The 27,145-nt window shown below is 39.6% G+C and overlaps 3 protein-coding genes across 3 annotated transcripts in view; all 3 read left to right on the forward strand.

Annotated features, from left to right (window-relative positions):
* LOC6644508 (homeobox protein cut) overlaps window positions 1–16,023 on the forward strand; it is a 74,741-nt gene extending 58,718 nt beyond the window's left edge. The window contains 8 exon segments of the mRNA XM_047011593.1: window positions 837–1,238; window positions 1,323–1,525; window positions 1,706–1,877; window positions 3,866–3,906; window positions 3,942–4,007; window positions 4,009–4,832; window positions 12,202–12,706; window positions 12,771–16,023. Coding sequence (XP_046867549.1) covers window positions 837–1,238; window positions 1,323–1,525; window positions 1,706–1,877; window positions 3,866–3,906; window positions 3,942–4,007; window positions 4,009–4,832; window positions 12,202–12,706; window positions 12,771–15,942 — 5,385 coding nt within the window. The 3' untranslated portion in view covers window positions 15,943–16,023.
* Window positions 16,024–21,301: 5,278 nt separating this feature from the next.
* On the forward strand, window positions 21,302–22,020 carry LOC6644507. The gene is made up of 2 exons (XM_015177905.3): window positions 21,302–21,387; window positions 21,448–22,020. The coding sequence occupies exon 2, from the start codon at window positions 21,535–21,537 to the stop codon at window positions 21,892–21,894; it is 360 nt and encodes a 119-aa protein (XP_015033391.1). The 5' UTR covers window positions 21,302–21,387; window positions 21,448–21,534; the 3' UTR covers window positions 21,895–22,020.
* A 600-nt stretch (window positions 22,021–22,620) lies between these two features.
* Window positions 22,621–27,145, forward strand: part of LOC124460556 (basic salivary proline-rich protein 2-like) — a 30,534-nt gene continuing 26,009 nt past the window's right edge. Inside the window, exon 1 of the mRNA XM_047011594.1 lies at window positions 22,621–22,785. Within this exon, the coding sequence (XP_046867550.1) occupies window positions 22,621–22,785 (165 nt within the window). The remainder of the gene's footprint in view (window positions 22,786–27,145) is intronic.

The raw sequence follows: 27,145 nt of genomic DNA on the forward strand, positions 1-27,145 counted from the left end.
TGACACGCAAATTTGTAGTTAGAATTATGTTGATTAGTTTCGGTTTGTTATGCGCAATTTATTGAACTGAACGAAACTCCAAGTTGAACGAAAACGAATATCATTTTTGAATCATTTTTGTTTGGGTACAGTCTGTACAAAATATTTGTCGATTGCCTTATTACAGCGCACATGCTTCAATTAGAAACCGCGCCATCAAATTAATTTTAATCACATAATAAGAAATACACTCACAAACACACACACACACACACACACACACACATATTCACACAACCCACCTGGTTGTCATTAAAAAATTTCGTTGCATACCACACGGCGTTGGCAAAAACTTTATCTTGGCAACTTTTCAAAGAAGTGACTGTTGGTGGGGTGAAGAAGCTTGTGGAACGCGCACATACACACACACACACACACACACACACATATAACGCACTTAAGAAAAATTCCCTTGTCAAATTTGCCAATTATCATATTTTCATCAAACAAACAAAGTTCCCCAAAAATGGCGGCAACGAACGGTGTTCGGTCTCGTGATGTTGTTGATGGTGGGTGGTGACTGTACCTGGCGGCAATTTTGTTGCTTGTCTACTCTTCACATCAGCATCTCAGCTTCAGCATTAGCGTCAGAGCGTCGTTAGCAATCAGGGCCAACCAACTTCGACATTGTTGTTCCTGCTGATGTTTTTGTTAATTTGATTAAACAAAAAATTGTGTTATAAGTTTGCAAAATACTTTCGGGAAAACATGGCAAATCGATCGTTTGCCATAAAACCATGAAACTCCATTCACTAACCACAATATTCTCTCTCTTTCTTTCTCTCTATCCTTTGCAGATTAAAGCACTTTTGGATGAGTTGCAACGTTTGCGTGCCTTGGAACAAACTCATCTTGTACAAATCCAACGGCTCGAGGAACATTTGGAAGTGAAACGTCAGCATATTATGCGTTTGGAGGTTCGTCTCGATAAGCAACAGATCAATGAGGCTTTGGCCGAGGCCACAGCACTCGCTGCAGCTGCTGTCAACAACAATAATAGTCAGAGCAGTGACAACAATAATGTAAACGCAACCGCAATGACAACAACAACAACCAGAACAACAGCAGCAACAACCAGCGAAGTCCTGCCAGAAGAAGCAGAAGCAGCAGCCAGCAATCTTTCACATTCACATCATCAACATCAACAACAACAACAACAACAACATCTGCAAGCAGCGCCAACGGACAGCAGCAGCATGGTAATCGATGATAATGACGATGCCGATGATAATGATGACGAACGGGTCAACGACGACATTGACAACGACAACGACAACGACAACGATGACGACGACGATGATGATAATAATGAGCGTCATCATCATCATCATCGTGATCAAAATGAGGATGAGAACGAGCACGAGAATGAGGATGAGCATGATCAGGACATTGAGATGGCTAATGTTGCTGCCGATGCCACTGCTGCGGCTCTCTCCTCGACCAATTCAGACAATGGCAATGAGTTGAAAATCAAAAAGGAACAGCAGTGAGTAGTAGTAAAAACCTAAATTTAGTTAACTCTATATACTAAATACTAACATCGATTAAGTAATCATAGTCCTACTTTTTTGTTCCACTTCCATTTTGTTCCCACCCCCCTCCCCCCTACACTTGATCTTCTGCAGTTGACTAAATTTTGATCGATTTCATTGCATTCTCCTTGCAGCAGTCCACTGGATCTCAATGTGCTCAGTCCACAATCGGCAATTGCAGCAGCAGCCGCTGCCTGCGCCAATGATCCAAACAAATTCCAGGCTCTGCTTTTGGAACGCACCAAAGCACTGGCCGCCCTTAAGAATGGCGCTGTGGCTGTTGCAGCCGCTGTGGCATCTGATTCAGTGAATGCCACAAACGAAGGTAAGTGGTGAAACAACAACCCCCCCGTCCACCCCTCCACCCCACCCCACTCCCAGTTCGTTGTGTTGTTTGCTTTTATGTTTTGTGTGGACTGTACTTCCGGTTTTGGCAATGTTTGATTGAAAGTGAATTGAATTGAAATGGTTTGATTTGCTTCGGTTTACTTTTGACCGGTTGCTATCGTGAAGGGACTCTTTTCATCATTATCATCGTCATCATCATTATTATTTTATGATTTACTTCTCCTTGTGCCTGCCGCCGACTTTGACTTCGACACCGACACCGACACCGACACCGACACCGACACATTCGAAGAAGAAGGCGCCAATTTTTATGGCACCCCATCGACCAAGCGACCAACCGACCGACCGACTGACTCTGCTCGAGCCATCATCTAAGGCAAACAGCGGCCGAACAGACGAATTAACTTTTATTTCCCCATTCTTCTTGTTAAATCTTATTCATATTGTTGTTGTTGTTGTTGTTGCTGTTGTTATTATCATTGTCGTTGTTGTTGTTATATACAGTGAAACCTCGATATAACGAATCTGAGGGGGATCGCAAAATTATTCGTTATATCTATTGATTCGCTATAGGTACTGAAATGTAAAACCTTAGTCCTTTCAAGGGACTTAACAAAAAATTCGTTATATTGGGTTTTTCGTTATAACGAAGTTCGTTATATCGAGGTTTCACTGTACATATATACATATATATTTGAGTTTTACTCTGCATGCTTATCGATGATACAAGAAAAGCAAACACTCACACACCTACAGAGAAGAGAATGAGTGAGAGAGAGAGAGAGAGAGAGGCAGAGAGTGAGTGAGAGAGCGAGAGAGAGAAAACAGTCAACATTGAAGAATCAAAAGTCAACAATCATGCCAACAGCCATAAGAAATACCATTAAGACAAACATTAACAACACTAAAACCCATTACCAAACAAACCACCCAAAAACACCCAACCAACATCCAAACCACCTTACCAGACTCTCCAGTCTCCAGTCTCCACTCTCCACTCTATGCTCTCCACTCTAGTCTTCTTCTTTGTTTCATTTCAATAAATTGGCAATGACAAAAAATAAAAAGAAATAAAAGAAAAGAAAAGAATGTTTAAACCAAAAAGGAAAGTGCACAAAAAAAAAAAGAAAAGAAAAATATGGAAAAGAAATTCAAAAAAATTTTGATTAATTTTTGGCGTTTTGTTCTCCATGGATGTTGTTGAAATATACAAAAAAATATTTTAAAAAATACTCAAAAAACAAAATAAAATACATAGAAACAAACACAGCAAACAAACAACAAATGTTATTTTGTTGTTGTTGTTTTTCCCTATAGAAATGCCGCAAGATGCATCTGAAGTCGAAACGAGCAAAAATGAAACAAAACAGGAAATGATCTCCAATGATAACGATAACGATAACGACAACGGTGTTATCGATAACAATGACAATATTGATAATAATGATGATAATGATGACGACGACAACGATGATGATGATGATGCAGTGAAAGAACAACGACAAGAACAATCAACGCCAACGGCCACATTGGAAGAACGTCTGGTTAATAGCTATTGGAGGCGTGGCTTTGAATCAGCATCCGCATCCGCAAATGTCACTGCCAATGCTGCTTCGGCAGCTTTGAGTTGTTTAAATGGAAGCAAAACGCCAACAATTTATCAAAATGTCAATGCACCAATTCAGAAACAGGGCCAGGAGTTGCCACCTCCCCAACTACCACTACCACCACCACCACCACCACCACTACCACCACCTTCTTCTTCTACTACTTCTCCTCTTCATAGTCAGCTACAGCAGCAACAACAACAACAACAACAACAGCAACAACATGGACCCTCGTCCACAGCATTGCTTAGTCAATTGGTTAACTCAACTTTCTCAAATTCTCGCCTAGATGCTGCCGGTAACCAACATCCCCATCATCCCCACCATCCTCACCATCAGCAGCAGCAGCAGCAGCAGCATCATCAACTGCAGCTCCATCAGCATCACCAACAGAACAGCAACAGCAGCAATCCAGCCAGCAACAGCACCACACCACAGCCAAGCAGCAACACCACCAGCAACACCACCAACAACAACAGCAGCAACAGCACAAGCAACAACAACATCGATCACCATGGCCTCTCGGTGGCCCATCATGTCGGTCATGTTGGACATGTCGGACATGTTGGCCATCACGGCCATTCCGCTCAGCTGTTGCATCAGGCTGCAGCTGTCGCCGCCGCTGCCCATCAATTCGATTCGAATTCATCCAGCTCCACCAGCACACCGAACAGCAGCACCGCCCAATTGGCCGCCAGCATAGCCAATATAGCCAATGGCAGCAAGTCCCTGCTGCAGGCAGCCGCCGCCGCTGCTGCCGCCGAGGATAACAACAATAGTCTAACACCAAATGCAAATGCAGCGGCTGCTGCTGCCGCAATGGCAGCGCAACATGCTGCAGCAGCGGCCTTGGGGGCCCCATCATTTTTGCCTTTCCAATTTGCCGCCGCCGCCGGACAGGATGGTCGGGGGCATTATCGGTTCGCCGACTCGGAATTGCAGTTGCCGCCAGGTGCATCGATGGCCGGCCGTTTGGGCGAATCCCTGATACCCAAGGGTGATCCCATGGAGGCCAAATTGCAGGAGATGCTACGCTATAATATGGACAAATATGCCAATCAGGCATTGGACACATTGCATATATCGCGGCGAGTGCGCGAATTGCTGTCGGTGCATAATATCGGTCAGCGTCTGTTTGCCAAATACATATTGGGCTTGTCGCAGGGCACCGTATCGGAATTGCTGAGCAAACCGAAACCCTGGGATAAGCTAACCGAAAAGGGCAGAGACAGTTATCGCAAAATGCATGCCTGGGCCTGTGATGACAATGCGGTTATGTTGCTTAAGTCGCTGATACCCAAGAAAGGTAAGTGTGAAAAAAATAAAGTAAACAATTTAACGATAATAATTAATTGCAATGAAACGAACGAAAAATGTGTTTACCTACCTACCTCCCCATCCCTTCCCTGAAAGTATGCTATGAAATAGCAAAATTCCCAATTTACTTTCCTTAGTTTTTGCTCCATGTCTCCAGTTATAATGTTTTTCTCTGAACTCAAGAGTCTATATACATTTCCACGATTTATTCCTGGTTTGCTTCTTTTACTTTTTCTGTTGCTGTTGTTGTTGTTGTTGCTGCTGCTGCTGCAGTATTTGTTTTTTTTTTTTGTTGTTTTTTTTTTGTCATTTCATTTCATTTGGCTGGCGGCCAAAACATTAAATTGTGAAATTTTAATTATTTTTGATTTTTGCGTATAATCAACGTGCCAACACAGTCGACGACAAAGATGACGACCACAACAACAACAACAACAGCAGCAACAACGAGACAGAGAGAGAGACTAGAGCAGAGGTTGTGTAGGTGGAAGAGGGTAGGGGGGAGGAGGCAACACAAAATGACATTTTTTTTTTCGTTGCTTAGCATTGCATTCTGGCAAATTGGCACATTAGGCGTGAATTCGTATTTTCATGTTTGTTTTTGGAGACAGACAAGGCAAAGGCAAAAGCAGGGGGATGGGGAAGGGGCAGGTAAGGAGCAGGGGGCATAGGTAACTGTTATCGATTAGATTCAATTGAGTTATGGTTATGGAAAAGTTAGTTCTGTTTACTTTTTTATTGATTAGTCATCAATTAAATAAACTATGCAAAGTAAAAGCAAAGATATGTCAATGCGAAAAGTATTTACCAAAGAGTTGGGAGGGGGGCGGAGACAGGAGCAGGGACACACACACACACATGCACACTAGTCATTCAGTCTGTCAGCTAGACACGCATACCCTGACCTCAGCTGAACTGAACCATATAGGTTAAAGGAAGGGGATGCGTGTGTGTGTGTGTGTGTGTGTGTGTGTGTGTGTGTGTGTCTAAGTGCATGCAAATGTTGACAATTAATTTATGACGATTACTCATGGCAGCTAAACTAACTGTAACTGTAACTGTTTATCAAGAACCAGAACGGGGCAGAGAGAGAGAGAGAGAAAAGGTTCACTCGTTTTATTGCAGCATTTTATTTAATTTCCATCTTTCCCTCCAATAAAATACACTAGCTAAATGCAGTTATCTATCCAAAGTGGCAGAGATCTATTTAAAAAAGATTGTTAAAACATATACTGCACTTAGTTAGCTGCTAAATGCAAACAATTTGCCAGGACAGTATTGAGTTGTTGGAATACTTCTGGTACTAACTGTTTTCCATTCTTTTTTGTTTTTGTGGTTTTCTGCTAATTATAAGCAAATAAAGCCGAGAAGTATGCTAGGATAAATGACCTGGACTTGGAAGTTACATAGATAGAAAAAATATATACACACACACACATACAGAGAGACATGCGTATATATGGGTGTATATATATATATATGTATATATTTTTGTATAGAAGGCTTAACAATACTTTGAAGTCATTGTTGGAGAAAAATTAACCCCACAAGCAATCGTCGCGTCAATGATTTTTGAATTGTAATTGTTTAAGGCGCGTTATGAAGTTGTCGATGGGCGGGATGGAGGGAGGGAGGTATGTACCTTACCTATGTATGTATGGGTGGGTGGATGGGGGTGGTACGACTCTGACGACTGCCGTGACAATTGGTCTGTGAAAGGCTTGAAACAAAATATAAAATTTTTTTTTTTGCAAAAAACAACAGCAATAACAACAACAACAACAACAACAATTGGAGGTAGAATTAAATGTAAATAACAACAACAACAACGACTATAACAACGGCCAACAACTACAACAACATTGACGACAAATGCAACTGCCTCATGCCGCATGCTACTTGCTGCCTGCCTTCAACGAGGCATGCAAAACGTTGACGTTTGAAGTCGTCATCTTTGTGGTATGGGTGAGAAGGGTGTAACAGAGAGAGAGAGAGAGAGAGAGAGAGAGAGAGAGTGGCCAAGGGATGGCGGGCGTAGGGGCTGGGGGGCAAGGCTTAGCTAGGTGGGGCATAAACTGTGACTGGACTCGGACTGAGGGGGGCAGGTGGATGGTTTTTGACTGAAAAGTTTTGTTACAACAACATTTTGTTGCATTTTAAACAGCAAATACATAAATAAATTTTGTTTTGCGAAACATACATACATATATACAATACATACATACATACATACATACATACATACATACATCCATATAAACATTCTAATTCATGAAAATTATCGATAGTTTTGGAAAAATAAAGGAAATGTTTATATCTGGAACTAAATGAAAGTCAATTTTAAAAAAAGCTTCTTTCTAGTTTTCTAGTTAGACTTTGAAAAGTCCTTTACTTGCTTTAAGATCTGTATTAACCCAAGTCAAAGTCACCTATTTTTTCTCTTAGTGTAGTTGACCCTAAGCCAGAGGTATTCTGGAATTTTAGTAGTTTTAAAAACAAGTTGACACAGGAATGGAATGGCTTTGGGCATAAATAAATACTTGTACGAGTAGCAATAGTACTTGCCACTGAATAGGTAGAGAGACAGAGAAAGCAGAGAGTGAGAGAGGGAGAGAAAGGGCCAACAAGGAAGGAGTCAAGTGCTCAATTGAAAAACTTGCTCAAAGCTAAAGGTTTAGTTTCATTCGAGTAAAAAAAAAAAGAGAAACGGAATGAAATGAAATGGGGATATAACTTTCTACGATTCTAGAAATTATAGTTAACTTGAGATGGCTAAACAAAAATGTGTGAAATGTGGCCCGAAAATATAGCTAATGGCCAGCTAATAATACTAGCATATTAACACATAATTTTTAGCAGACTTTTGTCTATTTGACCAGGCCAGAAGAATAGGCCAGAAGAGGCCAGAGAACAACAGGCCAGGCCGGGACGGGGCTAAAAATATATCGAAACGACAAGAAACACAACACAACACACGAAGACAGAAAGTAGAAAACAAAAGCATTCCAAATGCCTGCTGCCTGCCACATTTTTATATCTTTTTTGTGGCCGTTTCACAAATTATTTGTCACACACACACACACACACACACACACTCATACACGCACACACACGCGACTCTTTTCTCTCTGACTAAGTGGGCAACGGGCCGTATCAATTCTTGCGCCTTTACGCGATTTTTGGCCTCATATTTATGGTATTTTATATGGATGAGATGGGCAAGCGCGGCAAACATTTTAAACCAGGGTGGGGGGGTGAGAATGGGGGGTGCGACGATTTCAAATGATGGCTGATGGGATGGGATGGGAGATATTGTATGTGTGGGCTGCCAAAAAAAAAAAACCAGAAGAAAAAAACAGACACACAATCGAAACAATACACATAAATTAGCATAAAGCTCACTCAACAATTTTCATAAATAAATGAATATAAAATGAAATTTTATTTAATTTTATAACATTTTCAAAACAAAAAAAAAAAACAAAAAAAAAAAAACAATACCCTTGCCCAAAGGTATTCCGAATTTTGTGTTCTTTTGTTGTTGTCACATTATTTGTAATGCATCAAGCAAAAGGCAAATATCGAGCATCTGCCGCACATTCCTCATAAACTATAAAGATGAAAGATGAAAATCCAAGAATAGAACAACTCCAAAGCAAGGGCAGGGGAGGTGGCAAGAGGAAGGGCGGAAGCAAGAGGGAGAGGTAAAGAATCTACACCTACTTTAGGGGGGCGGTGAGAGAAGGCAGCTCTTATTTCTAAATGAGTTTTAGGAAAGATATTTTGCCTGCCGAATTACTGTAGCATAATTTTGGGCACTTTTTCCATGTGACATAAACAAAAAAACGACTTTAGTTTTTAGTTAATTGTTTTAACTGTCTCTCTCTCTCTCTCTCTCTCACTCTTACTCGCTGTTTTTTTTTTTTTTATTATTTTTTTTCGTTTTTTTTTAAATAAGCAAAAAAAACTAAAAACTTTGTCTTTGGCGAAAATTTTTACCGCAAAATGTTGCACATGTTGGTTGTTGGTTCTGTGTCGTGTTCAGAGTTTTTTTGGCTAACGAATTTGTTTCTTCTTTTCGTTGTTGTTGTTGCTGTTGTTGTGTTCCCCTTTTATATATTTTGGTTTTTGATTATTTTTGCATATAAGGCAGCTAATTACTTTGTAATGAACTTCGACAATGAATACTGAGGGAGGGAGGGAGAGGCGGGGAGGGAGGGGAAAAGTCAGGTGTATACAGAAAATCATGACGAAAACAAATTAAAATATGCAAGACAAAGTTGTTGCAACCACCAACAGCAGCAGCAACAGAAACAGCAGCAACAACAGCAACCGACTGAAACCCTTTGAGCAACAACAACAAATTAACACTGTTTGATGTTGTTGTCTTTTATGATAATATGATATACACACACACACACACACACACATACCCACTGAGTGAGAGAGAGAGTGAGAGAGGGAGATATATCAAGGTGTTGTCGTGGCTCATCGACCCACCAAAAAAGCTCCTTCAATTTGCCATGCTACGTTTAGACTCAGTTCACTTAGAAGCAAAGAAGTGATATCCATAATTGACACTTCTATATATACATATATATATACATATATCTATCTGTACCAATGCAAATGGCATAACTGACAGACAGGCAGACAGACAAACAAGGAAAGAGAGCACACACACACACACACTTAGAAAAACAGAGAAGTAAAAAAAGTGAAACAGAAAAAAACAAATGACTGGCATTTTAATTAGAAAATTTTTCTTGCAATTAATGCAAATTGCGTGCGTGTGCCAATTTCAATGTGTGGTGCCCCGCCCCCCCTCCGTTCAATTCAATCTCTTTGGCTACAACTACCCCTCCCTTAAGGGGGAAGCAAACCCTTTTGGCGCGACATGTTGAAGTATGATTACATATTTCTCTGTGTTTGTCTGCTGGCAAATATTTATTGTATTAGAGCTAAAAAAAAAAACAGAAGGTAAACCTTCTTCCAATTCACTCCAGGCACTCCTTCGGCTCACTCTTCTGATCACTGTGCCCTTCCATCAAACAAAAGATGGTACTAGAACCTTCCCTTCCCCTCATCCAAGTTGGATGGGTTTTGGGTTCGTTTCGTCTGATTTGTTAGAAAAAGGCAAATATTCATCAAGCAAATTGTCATGAGAACTGGTCTGGCGGGGGGGGGGGGCCACAAATATATATACATATATATACATATACATATCATATCTATATCTATCACACACACAAAAATATATAAATATATATATATTTTTTTTATTTTAACGACTCCAAATTGGAGAATGGCGTAAAACAGAAACAAACAACAACGAGGAGAAAAAAAAGTGAAACAAAAAAATGGAAACTTCCTTTTGAATGACAATTTGGTCAACATGTTCTGTTTCTCCTCTAATAAATTACAAAACAAATTGGAATGAGCACACACACACACACACACAAATCGCAGACAAAAAAGTGGCCAACGGTTATGACAAATATATTTATGCGGACATTTTTCACCCCTCTCTCCTCACTCTCTCTCTCTATCTCTCGCTTCGTTTCCTCTTTATATATAGATAGATAGACAAATAAAAACGAAACTCTTTCACAATCATTGGCTCTGTGTGTGTGTGCGAATCCTTTCTCCATCCTTTGAGGTCCATGAATAAAAAACTCTTTATTGCTTGAAATTTATAATTTAAAAAATTAAACAAACATTTTCTATAGCCAAACTTTACTCCATTTAAGAGTGACTTTTATTCTCTCCTTAAACACATAATTCAATATGAAAATGAAGACAAAAAACTTGGTCTAAAGTCCATTGGCCTTGGTTACAAGCTTAAGCTGTCTGGTCCGACCACTGAGGGTCATTCCAGGTGTCATCGATGTCATCTTCGACTTTATAACACAAAAACACTTTGTAATCCCCAAATGAAGCGATGGATGGGTAACCAAACCAAATAACAGACAACAGAAAACGAACAAAAAAGATGAAGTGAACGTAAATCCAAATGGCATTTGCCTCCCCCTACCTACCCCCCTTAGCCCCATCAGCCCCTTTAGCCAATTTCTTTCTTTTATCCACCTGAATGTGATTTTTTTTTTGTCAATCTATCCTTGCTTCAGCTATATAGGACTCTATCTATCTTACTAGCTATCTATCTATCTATCTATATTGTGTATTTTCAATTCTCTCAGGTGTGTGTGTGTGTGTGTGTGTGTGTGTATGTGTGTGGCAACAAACATTTGTCATTCATGTGTTGATTCCCGTTTCCGTTTGTATCTTTTTTTTGGTTTGTTGGACAAGTTGGCTGGTTGGTTTGGTTCGTCAAGTGTTTGCTCCTTTGGGGCATCGATTATGCTTGGGCAATTGTAAAACGATTTTCAGTTATTTTCAGCGACTGATTGATGTTTGGGCCAACCAACTCTCTGGCCAGCCGCAAAACATGCCACAGGACACACACACACAAAAAGAGTGTGGGGAGGGGGGGGGTAAGGACTAACCACTTGTGTGATTATTTTGCAATTTAACAGTCGATCCAGCGACATTTAACGAATGGGAAGTGCAAAAAAACAAAACAAAACAAACACAGTGAAATCAAAAGCCATCATCCATGCATCCATCCATCCATCACACAGTGGCTCCTCCTTCTCCTTCTCCTCACTCTCCCCCTCAATTCATTTCAATTGAATTTGTGCAAACAAATTTTCCATATTTTTTTACTTTGCAGTTTTTTCCACTTTTTTTTTTTTTTGCATATGCAATTGAATTCACCCGGCCACACCGCTTCGATGAGCACTTTTCCTCCTTCCTTTCTTCCTGCCCCAAAAAAAAAATAGCTCTTTGAATTGGAAAATTGGAAGGGTATGGCGAATTCAACTATTTAAGATTCATTGGAATAAAAATTATTTTGAATTCAGAAATTCCTTTTTCGCATTCTCGCAGTGTAAATTGTCGATTATTTAGCTGCCTTGCATAAAAGGAGACGCTTTCTGATGGAATGGTTTTGGGTTGGGATGGATGCATTGGCTCTTTTCATGCCATGCCATGCCATGCCATGCCATGTTATGTTATGCCGCCGCGCTTTATGGCCACAAATTTGCGCTGGCTTTTTGAACGCTTTATGGCTTAATTGGAAGACCGCGGCCCCCAAAAAACACAAAACGAGAAAGAACAAAAAACGTGAAATGGGAGGAAGAAGTTGTTGTGGTTGGGGTAGAAGGGAAGGGGGGTGCACTATCAATGAGTTGACCAATGCGCGCGCTTATAAACATTTACAACGTTTAATGGCTAACGATATTTAATGATCATTAACCTCTCTCACTCTCATCTCATCTCGATTGTTCTCGTTTTAGATTCTGGTCTCCCTCAATATGCTGGACGCGGAGCTGGCGGTTCGGGCGGTGATGATTCGATGACCGATGAACGTATCGTTCACATACTTAGCGAAGCCTCATCAATGTTCAAGAATAGTGCGGCAGCTGCCCAGCAGCAACAGCAGCACCAGCACCAGGAACAGCAACAACGTCGTCATGATGATACACAAATCAGCAATGAGGATAGCAAATCTCCACCTCAGAGTTGTACTTCACCATTCTTCAAAGTTGAGCAGCAATTGAAGCAGCAGCAGCAACAACAGCAGCAACAGCCACAGGCTCAGCATTTGGATCATCGTGATCCACGTGAGGCGGCCGCTGCAGTTGCAGCAGCCCAGCAACAGCAACGTGAACAGCAACGTGAAGCCGCTGCCCAAAGGGAACAGCAGCAACGTTTGCGTCACGATGACTTGACCCAAGACAAGGTGGCGCGTCTATATCAAGAGTTAATTGCACGAACTCCACGTGAGGCCGCATTTCCAGGGTAAGCAGCAACAGCCCCAAACAAACATCCTTAATTAATCTCTTTCTGTATCTCTCTCTCTTAGCTTTCTGGTACCATCATTATTTGGCAGTGCTGCCAATATGCCCGGTGCAGCGAATGCCTTTCCGGGAGCCAATGCTTTCCCATCGGCCATGGCAGCCGATGAGAATATGCGACATGCTTTCGAGCGTGAAATAGCCAAATTGCAGCAACAATATCAACAGCAACAGCAACAACAGCAGCAGCAACAACAACAGGCAGCAGCCGGTTTTCCCACATTCTCCAGCCTGATGGCTCTGCAGGTATTAAATGGCGCCCAGGACTTGTCATTGGCCGGCAAGGAGATCAAATTGAATGGACAACGCTCACTGGATCACAGCAGCAGCAGCAGCTCCAAAGACGGTGATCGTGATGAAAGCTTCCAGTCGATGCATGGTCGCAAATCTGAAGGTGGCTCAACCCCAGCCCCATTAGCTGCAGCACCAACATCGGGCAATTCATCTGGTGCTGGTGTCGGCCCCCAAGGACCAGGACCAGCAGGACCAGGTGGGGCAACCAGCGGCAATGCCAGCAACTCATCAGCCCCCAGTCCATTGAGCAATTCCATATTGCCACCCGCCCTGAGCAGTCAGAATGAGGAGTTTGCGGCCACGGCCAGTCCATTGCAGAGAATGGCATCGATAACGAACTCGTTGATCACCCAACCGCCGGTCACACCGCATCACAGTCAACCCCAACGACCCACCAAGGCGGTGCTGCCGCCCATAACCCAACAGCAATTCGATATGTTCAACAATCTCAATACCGAGGATATAGTGCGTCGCGTGAAGGAGGCTCTGTCCCAGTATAGCATCTCGCAGCGTCTGTTCGGTGAGTCCGTGTTGGGTCTGTCGCAGGGATCCGTTTCGGATCTGTTGGCCCGACCCAAGCCCTGGCACATGCTGACCCAGAAGGGTCGTGAGCCCTTCATACGCATGAAAATGTTCTTGGAGGACGAGAATGCTGTCCACAAGCTGGTGGCCAGCCAATACAAGATTGCCCCCGAGAAACTAATGCGCACCGGCAGCTACAGTGGCAGTCCTCAGATCACTCCCGGATTGGCCAGCAAAATGCAAGCAGCCGCCCTGCCCATGCAGAAGATGATGAACGAACTGAAGCTGCAGGAGCCGGCCCAGGCCCAGCATATAATGCAGCAAATGCAGGCGGCTGCCATGTCGGCGGCCATGCAGCAGCAACAGGCCGTTGCTGTGGCCCAGCAGCAGCAGCATCAGTCCCATCAGCAGCACCAGCAACATCAGCACCAGGTGGCCCAAGCTGCCCAGGCGGCGCTGCAGCAGCATCATCAGAATATGCTGCTCACCTCGCCTGGCTTGCCGCCGCAACATGCCATCAGTTTGCCCGCCAATCCCGGCCAGGTGAGTGCCGGCAGCACACCGAATTCCTCATCGACGGCCGAGGAGAAGAAACCGATGCTGATGCCCGTCCATGGTGGGGCCCATCCGCCCAATGCCATGCGTAGCCTGCATCAGCATATGTCGCCCACCGTATATGAGATGGCTGCTCTGACCCAAGATCTGGACACTCACGACATAACCACCAAGATCAAGGAGGCTCTGCTTGCCAACAACATTGGCCAGAAGATCTTTGGCGAGGCCGTTCTGGGCCTGTCCCAGGGCTCAGTATCAGAATTGCTAAGCAAACCGAAGCCCTGGCATATGCTTTCGATCAAGGGACGCGAACCCTTCATCCGCATGCAACTGTGGCTGAGCGATGCCAACAATGTGGAGCGACTGCAGCTGCTGAAGAACGAGCGACGCGAGGCCAGCAAACGGCGCCGTAGCACGGGACCCAATCAGCAGGACAATAGCAGCGATACCTCCAGCAATGACACCAATGACTTCTATACAAGCTCACCGGGACCCGGTTCGGTTGGTTCGTCGGTGGGCGGGGCTCCGCCCAGCAAGAAGCAGCGCGTTCTCTTCTCCGAGGAGCAGAAGGAGGCACTGCGATTGGCATTCGCCTTGGATCCGTATCCCAATGTTGGCACCATTGAATTCCTGGCCAATGAGCTTAACTTGGCCACCAGAACCATAACCAATTGGTTCCACAATCATCGCATGCGTCTCAAGCAGCAAGTGCCGCACGGCCAGCCGGGTCAGCAGGATAATCCGATACCGAGTCGTGAGAACACCAATGCCACACCCTTTGATCCCGTCCAGTTCCGCATCTTGCTGCAGCAGCGACTCGTCGAGTTGCACAAAGAGCGCATGGGCCTGGGCGGTGCGCCCATTCCGTATCCGCCGTATTTCGCTGCAGCCGCCCTTCTGGGACGCAGTTTGGCCGGCATTCCGGGAGCTGCTGCCGCTGCTGGTGTAGCAGCCGCAGCTGCTGCCGCTGTCGGCTCCGCCGGCGGCGATGAATTGCAGGCCCTGAATCAGGCATTCAAGGAGCAAATGAGCGGACTGGATCTCTCGATGCCCACACTGAAGCGAGAGCGCAGCGACGACTATCAAGATGACATGGAATTGATGGAGGCCGGAAGTCGTCATAATATGAGTGATAACGAATCTGTCGAAGGTGGCCCAAACGATCATGAGGGCGGCAACGATGGCAAATCCCTTGCCTCCGACTATGAGAAGGCCCTGGCCAAATCGGCCATGGTCTCGGCAGCGGCAGCCGCCTACATGAGCAATGTGGTACGCAGCTCCAGACGCAAGCCAGCCGCCCCGCAATGGGTCAACCCAGCCGGCACTACGCCCAACTCCACTCCAGTGGTCGGAGGAGCCAGCGACAACGAGAGGATCATCAATGGGGTTTGTGTAATGCAGCCATCCGACTACAATCGCAACGATGGTGAATCTGAGAGCAAATCGATCGAAGGATCCAATCAAGGTGAGGCAGAGCCCGAAATCGATCATCGTTTCATGGAGCCCGAAGTGCACATCAAGCAAGAGGACGACGAGGACGATGACCACCCACAGCAGCAGCCGCAGCAGCAGCAGATCCATTCAGAGGTGGCAGCAGCAGCATTGGCAGCCGCCGAGGCGGCCGAGCAGCAACTGAAGGTCATCAATGAGGAGAAACTGCGTATGGTCCGTGTCCGTCGATTGAGCAGCACCAGCAACAGTCGAGCCGATCAGTCCGAGGAGACTTGTACAACGGCTGCTGCCGCTGCCGCTGCCGCCTCCGCTGGTGGTGCCACGCCCACGCCAGCAGCCCCCGCCTGGAACTACTAAAGATAAAGATTCGTAAACGAAACAGTGCAATGTGAAGCAGCATATTTAAGTGTGATTAATCGTATGTTCTATATACTTATATATATATATATAAAAATTCGTTTTTTTTTTTTTTTTTTTTTTGATTTGTGTTTAAAGGGCACTTAGCATTAAAGTTGACAGATTTTTTTCTAGGCTAGAAGTTGTCATAGTTATAGTTAAAAAAACAACCACACACAAAAACAACAAAAGAAAAAGAAAAGTTTAGAGAAGCTAACAAAGAAGAGAAGAAGACGACGAAGAGAAACGGAAATGGAGAAGAGAAAAAGTAAGCAAGAAGCAGCAGCAAAGCGAAAAGTATTAAAAGACCCCCCAAAAATCCAAAAAAAAAAAAAAACAAAAGAAAAAATCGAGGTAATTTTTTTTTTTATTGTTTCTACTTAAAGACTGTTTTTTTTTTTTTCTTGTAAATAATAAAAAAAAACCCTTACTGTATATATATATATATAGAGACAGAGATCCCAAAAAAAAACCTTTTGCTTTTTCTTTAACTATCTTTTGATCTCAAGAAAAATAAAAACACAACACAACAAACAAACAAAAAACACAACAACAACACAGAAAAAACAAAAAACAAAAAGCAAAAAAAAAACCATATTACCCCAAAGTAAAAGATAGTTAAAAGCCAAAAACAAAAACAAAAACAAAACAAATAAAAAATTTGAATGAAGAATGAAACATTTTTTGAAAAATTTCGTTTCCACACACACACAGACAAACATACGCACACACACACACACACACACACAATAAATAGTTGTAAATTTTGAATTTACAATAAACGAAAAATAATTAGCAAATAAAAAACAAAAAAACCAACAACTAAATTTGCAAAATTTGCACTAATCTTAATATTTATATAATAAACAAACAAAAAAAACAAATAATAACTTATAAAATTCAATATGAAAATTATGCCTAGACATTAAGCATTATTACTTATGATGATAAATTTAGCATAATTTTTTTTTCTCGGAGAAACTAAACCGCATATCGAACTCAAAACAAAACAAAATCAAATAATTATTCAGAATGTAGTAGAAGGACATAAAGATAAAGATGAAATAGTAAAGGACGAGGACGCAACGAGACGCAGAGAGAATGAACACGAAGAAGAAGCAAAAAGAATTAACTGTAAGCAAAGCCAATTTTTTTTTTTTGAGTATCTGTAGCAAGTAAGTTAAAAAATAAAAGTAAAAAAAACAAAACCAGAATACATAAGAAAAACTCACGAAAAAAAATATACAAAAAAAAAAACAAAAAAACAAAAAATGGAACCCAGAAAATTACAAAATCTTCATAGATATATTTAATTACACATATTTTTTCTTAGCATAAGAACGAGAAAGATAAAAAATCCAAAACACTTTCAAAAAAAACGAAAAGTAAATCCCAAAAAGAACATTTTTGCCGCGTTATTATTATTATATTATTATTATTATTATAATATATTACGATTATTACGATTATTATTATTATTATTATTATTATATTACACATATACCAAAACATATGCAAACAAATCAATTTTGAAAGGTTTTTTTTTTTTTTTTTTTAAATTAAATTTAATTTTTTAATTTGTCTTTAAAAAAATGTTAAAACGTAATAATAATAATGAATAACAAAAAACAAAAAAAAAAACTTTGCATTTTCATACGCTTTAGCTAAAAAAAACAAAAACAAAAATCTATATATATAATAAAAATTACAATTACAATCTAAATAAATATAAAATCATTATACAAAAAAAAACAAAAAACATACGAAAGTAAAGTTCATGTGAAGAAGAAGAAAATATATGCATATATACAATATATACAATAATTATTATTATAAATAAATAAACAACATGAAAATATGTTTAAATTTTAGTTTCTTTTCTTTTTATTATTAATTCTGAATATAAAACGAGACGAGATAAAATATATATATATATATATATTAATCGTAAGTCGATTCAGAATCGATTTGATTAGTTGAGACTCCCATAAAAAAATATATATAATTCGATTTCTTTCTACAATCTGTCAGATGGACAACTTATGGCATTATCTCTAAACGCAAATACATATATATATATATATATATATATATTGGTTAACCGATTTGGTCTTATTATCGTTAGTTTTGTTTGATCTTTCAAATTGAGTTTAATTTGCTATTTAGAAAATTTTCTTCCAGAATTGTGATATAATTCGACTTTGAACTTTTACTCAAATAATTTTGTTTACAATTATCAAATTGGTTTTTCAACATTTTCATTCATGAACAGAAGATCCAAGAAAAAAATGCTCTTCTATATACCAATTTATCAATTAAACATCAAATCGTAGAACAAAGAGAAATGGAAAAACCAATTACCAACAAAAAAAAAAAGAAAACCCAACGAACCAAACATTTTGTTTTTTTAAAAAGGCATAAAAAGAATTTCATAATTTTTTTGTTGCCGCTGAGGAACCGTCAAGTACTCGCACAGCCAATTCCTTTTAAACTCCACACACACACACACACACACACCACATACACACCACACACACACATTTGAATATGCTAGAAATCTAAGTATATAAGAAATTATTAACAATATGCGGTGCTAGCCAAGTTTATAATCGAAACTCCCCACATTAAAAGATAAATATATATATGAAAATCCCAAAAAGTAGACAATGAAATTTTTTGCATAGAATCTGTAGAGAGAGAAACACATAACACGACGACGACGACGAAGAGGAAGAGGTGAAGAGAAGCAAATGGAGAATGAAAAGAAAGAAGACGAATAAGCATACGTAATTAATTTTAAAATCACAAGCAAAAAAACAAAAAAAAAAATCTGTATATACAAATTTAACAATAAAAAAAACTCAAAGTCTAAGCTAAATGAAATATCCTTCCAATTCCAAAAACAAACGCAAGGCAAATCCAAAGCAGTTCACTTGACTTTTTATACATAAATTACCTACTAAAAAACTAAAAAACAAAAAAAAAATTACATAAAACTAATAACTAAATCAAACAATGATATGATTTTTGTTGTACGTTTTTTTTTTTTGGGCTGTAGAAAATGAAGATAAATAAAAATTGAATTTAAGAGCCCAGTCCCCTCCCCCTCCCAAAAAAAAAGAAAAAAAAGTGATAAACACTCACACACACGCACACACACACACACATAACGATAAACCGAAGAAAACTCAGACTCCAAAAAAAAAAAAAAAAGTTTTCGAATTTGCCAAGTATAAAAAAAAAGAAACGAAACAAAAACAAGACATTTTGTTTTAATGCTTTAAATAAAGCAAAAAAAAAAAAAAGAGCAAAAAAAAATAAATAAATAATTAAAAATGTTTGTAAATATTGAAAAACAAAAAAAAAGCAAAAAAAATAGAGAAAAATTGCAAAATTTTCAAACAAATATGGCATAAAAACTTAACTTAACAAATGGAAAAGTTGCAAGTCGAAAACATTCAAAAACCAGACCATATCAATATTAATTTAAAAAAAAAATATTATATTAATATACATACAAGTCATCTACATTAAAGATAAATATATATATATATATATATATATATATATATATATATACTTACAACTCAAGTATAATTAACAACAACAAAAATGAAAAAAAAAAAACCAAAATGAAAGTAGAAGTTAACAACCAAAAATAAAAAACCCAGACAAACAAAAAAAACCCTCAGTTGACCCTTTAAAAAAAACACATGCAGAAAATACCAAAAACAAAACGAAAAACATTTATCACTTTAACAAGCATAAACAATAACAAAAAGGAAAAAAAAAACAAAAACGATTTTTTCAGTTTCAAATCCGCCCAATAAACGAAAAATCCAAAATTTACTAAAAAAATGAATGAAATTATTGAAAAAAACAAAAAAACAGCAGAAATATCAAAAGAAACCAACAACAAATATTTAAATATATATATATATATATATCTATATAGTATATATATATATAAAATAGTGGCCTAATCTTAAGCACTTTAACAATTTTCGGCAACAATTTTTTAAGCTTAAGGCATTTACTCGATTAAATGGAATATGAAAAGAAACCAAGCAAAATAAAATAAAAATTTATAAAATAAATATATATATATATATATTTTTTTTTTTTTTTGTTAACTTAATCTAAATTATAATAGTTTTTAATGCATTTTTTTGGTTTCTTTGTTTTGGTGATGCCTCAATTTGTTATTCGATTTTGGTGTTTGCTTTTGGTTTTTGCTATCATTCATTCCTCCTTCCATCTGCGTTGATTTGTAAATTACGATTTTTGACATTGACAGAATTAAAAACAGAAAAAAAAAAATGAAAATGAAAATAATGGAAAGAAACATTTATTAAAGGCAAAACAGAAAAACGAAACGAAAAATAATGCAAATATGAATAATATACGAATAAATAAATAGTTTATATAGCATGTAAAACTGAACAGAGAAATCAAATTCAATAAAGACGAATCTACTGTATTCCAAATCAAGAATTTACTTGCATTCAAATGTCTCACCAAATATCCCTTTCATTTCAGTTGGTTATTCGAAAAACCAGAAGGTCGGGGCTAACTTTGACCGAGTCAAAGTTTGTATACCCTTGCAACTTTTTTTGGGTAACTCTTTACTTAGCCATAGCCAATCAAAGTGGAAAAACGTTTTATCGAAAAAGGCGAAAGAACGGCCAACAATCTTAGCATAGGAAATAACGAAGATATTGAACAAAGTCCCAGTTTTCGACCGATCGTTCCAATGGGAGCTATATGATATAGTCACCCGATCTTGATTTGGCACAGTCGTTTACAGGTAATAAACTCTTTAATATTAAATTTCACGACAATAGCTAAAAAAAAAAACGAAGTTATTGAGAAAAGTCACTGTCGTGACTTTGCCGTTTTTATGGGAGCTATATGATATAGAGGTCCGATCCAGCTGAATCCGAGATATACAACCCCTGCAGTATATATAAGCGTACATGCAATTTCAGCACTGTAGCTCTTACGGTCTAGGAGATTTTGCGCTGACCCAGACGGACGGACGGACGGACGGAAGGTATTTTGCAAGGGTATAAAAATAAAACATAACTAAAGGAAAAATGGAAATAGAAAATAGAAATGAAAGAATTACAAATTTTATGCTCATTTTGAGGTTTTCTAGCTAATTAGCTTGGACCATGGGAAAACATGTGCCCAAAAATCCCGCTCCGAATCGAACAAATCTCACATGATCATAGCAAGCGGGTTTTTTGGGCAAATCCATCGGAGTTGGCCTTGACATCGAAACTTTTCCCCAAAAAATCAACGTACCAAATGCCGACTCAATCATTATTCAGTTTGTTTTAGGACTTCAGGCAGTAACATATAAAAGTCTTACATTTTGTAAACTCTTCAAATAAAAAGTTTTCCGTAAGTGACTGGGTCGAAAGAAAAAGGTAAATTCAGGATAACAAACAATTCCTATTTCAGAACTACTTCCAAGGATATTTTATTCTCGGGACTGAACTGGGACACTCTTCTCCGCTAGATCCTCCACGAAGTCTGAAGTCGGGAAAAATGTCTACCCCAAAGTTTCTTGGCACACGTCAACTCCTGGGCTCGATGACCAGGAACTCGTCGTCGAAGAAATTATCTGCCGCTTACCGTCTCGTCGATGCCAAGCGGGTCTCCGCCGCCACCCGGAATGGCGTCGAGGAGGTGGAATCGCCTGTAACCCAACCGACGAAATTTAAGATAGGAAAGTTTGGACAAGCCCGGAATAAGAAGGCTTTGAAGTATGTTAAAGAGCAGTTGGTCTGCGAGTTGGTGAACTTGAAAGACGAAATGGAGTCGAAGGAACCCTTGACTAAAGAGCTTATCAAGAAGTATAAAGATATGCTGGAGGAAGTGAAAAAAAGGGAGCAAAATGCAAAATGAACTATAGATTTTGGCACGAACAATTTATAATTTGGAACTCCTTTAGATATTTGTAAATTTGTAATGAAATTTTAAAAATTCTACAAGTAGCTAAAACTTCGAAATATATATGGATTCATTACGATATGTTGGTTTTTGTCTGATAATTGTTCGACTCAATCTGTCGATGTTGAGATGAGTCGTTTATGAAAAGTTATTCAATGGATTCGTGGTGTAGGTTGGCACTGTTTCTAGCACTTTATTATAGATTGGACAGGATACACATTTGATTTAGTCCTAACGTAGATAAATATCGTTGGGTAATAGTATGATGATTTCCAATCAATTGCAGTCTATGAAAATTGAAAGAAAAGATTAAATTCAGTTCGAAAAGTACTTGGCAAGAATAGTAGAATTGTCAATCGAAATATTCCAACTCCAGCAACCCTCAACTTCCTCCCCCCTTACTCTTAAGACTTGAGTTCAAAAGTCTTATCGGCTCTCGAAATCCACCTGCTTGCCTGGTTTGGTTATTTAGCCATTTTTGAATTTCGTTTTCTGAACGAATGCATCTAATATGAGCTACGTAAAAAAAACTAGAGGGCCGGGGCTAACTTGGCTCCACAGAGTACAGATCGCGTTGTCCAGACTGTCGGCAAGCAGAGTCAAGTCATTGAAGCGGTGCGTGAGGTTATTACCCTAACACGGGATACGCCCATTAAGGGGGCGATTCACAATTATGATCCCATGAACTTTGATCGCGTCTATGCCGATGAATATGGTGGCTATGGAACTGGAAGTGGCAGCACTCGTCCCAGTCAGCGCGGCAATAACCGCAATGGAGGCGGCGGCGGCGGATCTGGCAACGGGGGAGCCGGCTTTGGCAACAATGGCGGAGGAGGCTCCATAAAGGTATAAAAATCCTGCACGCATACTAAAACCATCTACATTTTAATTTTGGTGACTTTAGCTTTGTTAGTTTTCGAGAAAATCAGTCTTTTTTCATTTTTGGAGGCGGAAATGGGCGTGCCAAAATTTTTAAATAGTCAATATCTGCGCATCTATTAAGCTAGTTTTTATACTAAATTTAATGTCGGTAGCTGTCATAGTAATTAAGAAAATCAGTTTTATGTAAATTCCGGGTGCGGAAGGAGGGGAGGTAAAAAGTTTGAACAATCAATTTCTGCGCGCTAACTAAACGAGTATATAAACCAAATTTGATGTCTCTATCTGGTATACTTTTTAAGAAAATCAGTTTTATGTAAATTCTGGAGGGGTAAGAGGGCGTGGCCGAAATTCCAATTAACTCTATACATTTACATACCACACGAGTATACATACCAATTTTGATGGCTGTAGCTCTTATAGCCTCCGAGATCTAGGTGTTCATACGGACAGGCGGACGGACGGACATGGCTAGATCGACTCGGCTGTTGATCCTGATCAAGAATATATATACTTTATGGGGTAGGAAAAGCTTCCTTCTGCCTGTTACATACATTTTGGAGACTTTAATATACCATTTAACCCTATGGGTGTATGGTATAAAAACAAACTCGAATGAGTTTAAAGTGACAACTGACATAAGAGGCAGACAGAATGACTCGGCAATGTACCCGGCACTAACTATTGTCGAGTAAATGGGCCGTGTAAAATGCTAAGGCATTGAAGTCTTGGTGTGGTTAGTCACAATTTGACCACAGCCGCAGCCGAAACTGAATTTAGAAAATACAATCTACATATGGCAATTTAATCCAAAAACAAAAAATTGCTCTTATTTTGTAGGCTATTTCACAAGCTGCAACAACAATTGGAAGAAAATTGGTGAGAACGACCTCATTTAAGGCGGTTTGCGCCGGTTACTCGAAAAATATTGGACAAAAGTGGAAAACGAACAAGAAACTCGTTTAAAACCTTTTTTGTTGTACTGAAGTATAAATGAAATCGCCCCTCCAGCAAATGCAATCGGATACATAGCTTCAAGTTTCGTTGCAAATAGAAATATCGGAATGTATATGGAAAAATACGGTTTATATAGGCTTAAGTGACGCCTGATTTGAAGGATAGTCACTTTAAATAATAGAGGCTTAGAGTGTTAGTTTCGAGCGCTCAAATTATTTCTTAAATATTAAACCTTTCGACCCCAGCGTTACCTGTGAGCAACATCAGCTATTTAAGAGCGTACGGTTTGCTCTTCTTTTGTTTTTGTCTGCTCTTTCGCAGTGATAACGGTGCTTTTAAGTATGTATCCAAAATAGGTGAAAAAATAAATACATTTGAAGATCATTTGGCAAAGTTATGTTCAAAAAGCTGCACGTGCATCGAAGAGCAAATGCCCGGTGGGCCCTCAAGGTAGGGGGCCCCTTTTGATGAAATTTCATGCAGTAAAGTAGCAGTTTTAAGTCACTAGGGCCCATGATGAAATAACATAAGGTGGTCCCGTCGGCAAGAGACATACACTTAACGTATGCTTACAATAAGTGCGAGTGAAAGGAATAGTATTTTGAGTGTCGAGGGTGAGCGAGACGGTGATGTGAGTGAGCAAACGTGCACTGAAGCATGGTGAAATAAGTACAAGGTGGTCCCGTCGGCAAATCGTACGGTCCTATGCATGAAAAAAAAGTAAACCGACAACTGATAACTAACCACGAAGTCGAACGACAACTGAAATAAGACTTCGTCGTGAGCAGCGCTGCTGCCGATGGGACCACCTTATACTTATTTCATGATGCACTGAAGTTAAGTGTATACTTCGGTAAGCTTTGGCTTCCGACGAGACCACCTTATGTTATTTCATCATGCTAGGGCCCTTCGTACGTGGTTCCCACTAAGAATCATTTTTGTACCATAATAAATCAATGGGCGCTGTCGTTCAACTGCTCTGTAAGACACTCGAATTTCAGGCATTGTGTTCCAAAGCGCAGAAGTATTTTGTAGCAGAGGACTTAATTATACCCTTGCAAAAAGGGTATATTAATTTTGGTCAAAAGTGTGCAACGCATAGAAAGAAGCATCTCCGACCGTATAAAGTATATATATTCTTGATCAGCACGACGAGACGAGTTCAAATAGCCATGTCCGTCCGTCCGTCCGTCCGTCTGGATCAACGCAAACTCCTCCTAGACCGTAAAAGCTACAGAGTTGAAATTTTGCATGTAGGCTTGTATATACTGCAGGCGTCTCGGATTCAGTCGGATCGGATCACTATATCATATAGCTCCCATACAAATGGCAAAGTCACGAACAGTGACTTTTCTCAATAACTTCGTTATTTTCTTAGCTATTGTCGTGAAATTTAATATTGGTGAGTTAATTATAGATATAAACGACTATGCCAAGTTTGATCAAGATCGGGTGACTATATCATATAGCTCCCATAGGAACGATCTTTCGAAAACAGTGACTTTTGTCAATAACTTCGACACTTTTGACGCGATTGCTTTCAAATTTAACATTTGTCAGTTTAATATATCTATTAATGACTGTGCCAAATTTGATAAAGATCGGCTAACTATATCATATAGCTCCCATAGGAACGATCGGAGGAAAACAGTGACTTTGATCAATATCTTTGTTCTTTCCTACGCTAAGATTGTAGGCCGTTCTTTCGCAATATTAGCCTTTTTAGATAAAACGTTTTTCTACTTTAATAGCTATAGGTAAGGAAAGAGTTACCAAAAAAGTTGCAAGGGTATACAAACTTTGACGCGGTCGAAGTTAGCCCCGGCCCTCTGGTTTATTATTACTAGGTTCTAATAAACAAGGTTCCTAGTAAAATACGCCGCACAAAAAGAAAATGTTATCGGGTGAGAAAAACCGTGATGAACCAATCGATGAACCTCAACAAATATATATGGTAGAAGTTTATTGACATAACCGATCATACTTGATGTAAAACCTAAAAATGTGTACCTTTCATTTTTCTCGGAAATAATTTTTCAAGCATATAGTATATATTTTCAACTTGTATGCCCGGTGGGCCCTTAGGGTCCCAGTCCGGGCCTGCGGCTTTACATATCTAAAACATGTATTATATACAAAGTATATTTGCAATAGATTTAGGTACAGACTTTAATGCACGGATCTGAAGTTAGATTTGATCATAAATCATAAATAAATAATTAGGTGAGTAATTTTTAATGTTTAATGTTGCTCACAAGCAACTTTCTGTAGCCCCCAAACCGGTGGGCGTGGCGACTTAGCATTTTGACATTCTTTTAAAATTAATATAAAAAGATTAAGAGTGAAAAAAAAAAATGTTCATTCCATAGGGAAAAACTTGGGGTCGAAAGGGTTAATCGAGGAAGTATCATGATATAAGTTCCAAAATGAAGAGCTTTGGACCCTTTAAATGATTTCAAATAATACATTGGAAAAGTAAAGCGCTTTGGAAATAAATTTCAGTATGCTAGGAAGAAACTAAATGCTAACGCTGCTGAAAAAGGCAAAATATCTCTTTATACACCCGTGGGTTAAAGCCAAAACAATGAATTGACGCATGCCTGATTTGCATATTTAACCTGGTCACTTTTATGTTGAAAATCAATTGACAACTGAAAACTTGCATTTGCTCAAGTGTTAAGTTCAAGCGTTCAAACGGTTTCCCAGTATAAATCGAGAAACTATCATCAGATTCCATAAACCCCCGATTAATTGGTTTCGCATTATAAATCGGAAAACTAAGTACCATTAAGGACACTAGCCATAAGACTAGAAAGCGGCTTTTTTCTCTCGGCAAAAATTAAATAGGCATAACAAATAAATAAATCCTTGCCATAAAAAGAGGCCAAATAATGAAAAAAATAACCAAAAATAACGAGCAATCTTGCAAGGAGGTGGCGAGAGGAGGAAGCGCTAACGGCCATGCCCCTAGTTCTAAGGCCAAAGCGCCCAAGCGGCCACCAGGTCCGCTTCAGGAAGCTAATACAGGCACTTTTGTGGCAAGAGGCGATTTTTGCGCTTGCACAATAAAAATAATGCGAAAACAATAAATGGTAATGAATACGCAGTTACTATTATCTGTGACCTGTCCAAATATCCAAAATCAATACCAATACCAAACAAAAGTGCAAAGATTACTGCCCAATAACCTTAACGTGCACGGCACAACGCCCAATATAATCCATGTGGATCATCATCCTCTTTTGCATTTCATTGATGGCAGTTCGATTTCTTCTATTAAAACTCTCAAGATATAACAAATAAAATTTTCGGCATGTTATTTCCGTTGCCCATCTTTAAAATATCTTTACCGGCAAGCTTACGAAATACT

The sequence above is a fragment of the Drosophila willistoni genome (genome assembly GCF_018902025.1).
Source record: "Drosophila willistoni isolate 14030-0811.24 chromosome XL unlocalized genomic scaffold, UCI_dwil_1.1 Seg142, whole genome shotgun sequence".
In the NCBI taxonomy this organism is placed as follows: Eukaryota; Metazoa; Arthropoda; class Insecta; order Diptera; family Drosophilidae; genus Drosophila; species Drosophila willistoni.

What these genes read in the sequence shown, in the direction of transcription:
- LOC6644507 (XM_015177905.3), top strand. Translation starts at nt 21,535, where the DNA reads ATGTCTACCCCAAAGTTTCTTGGCACACGTCAACTCCTGGGCTCGATG.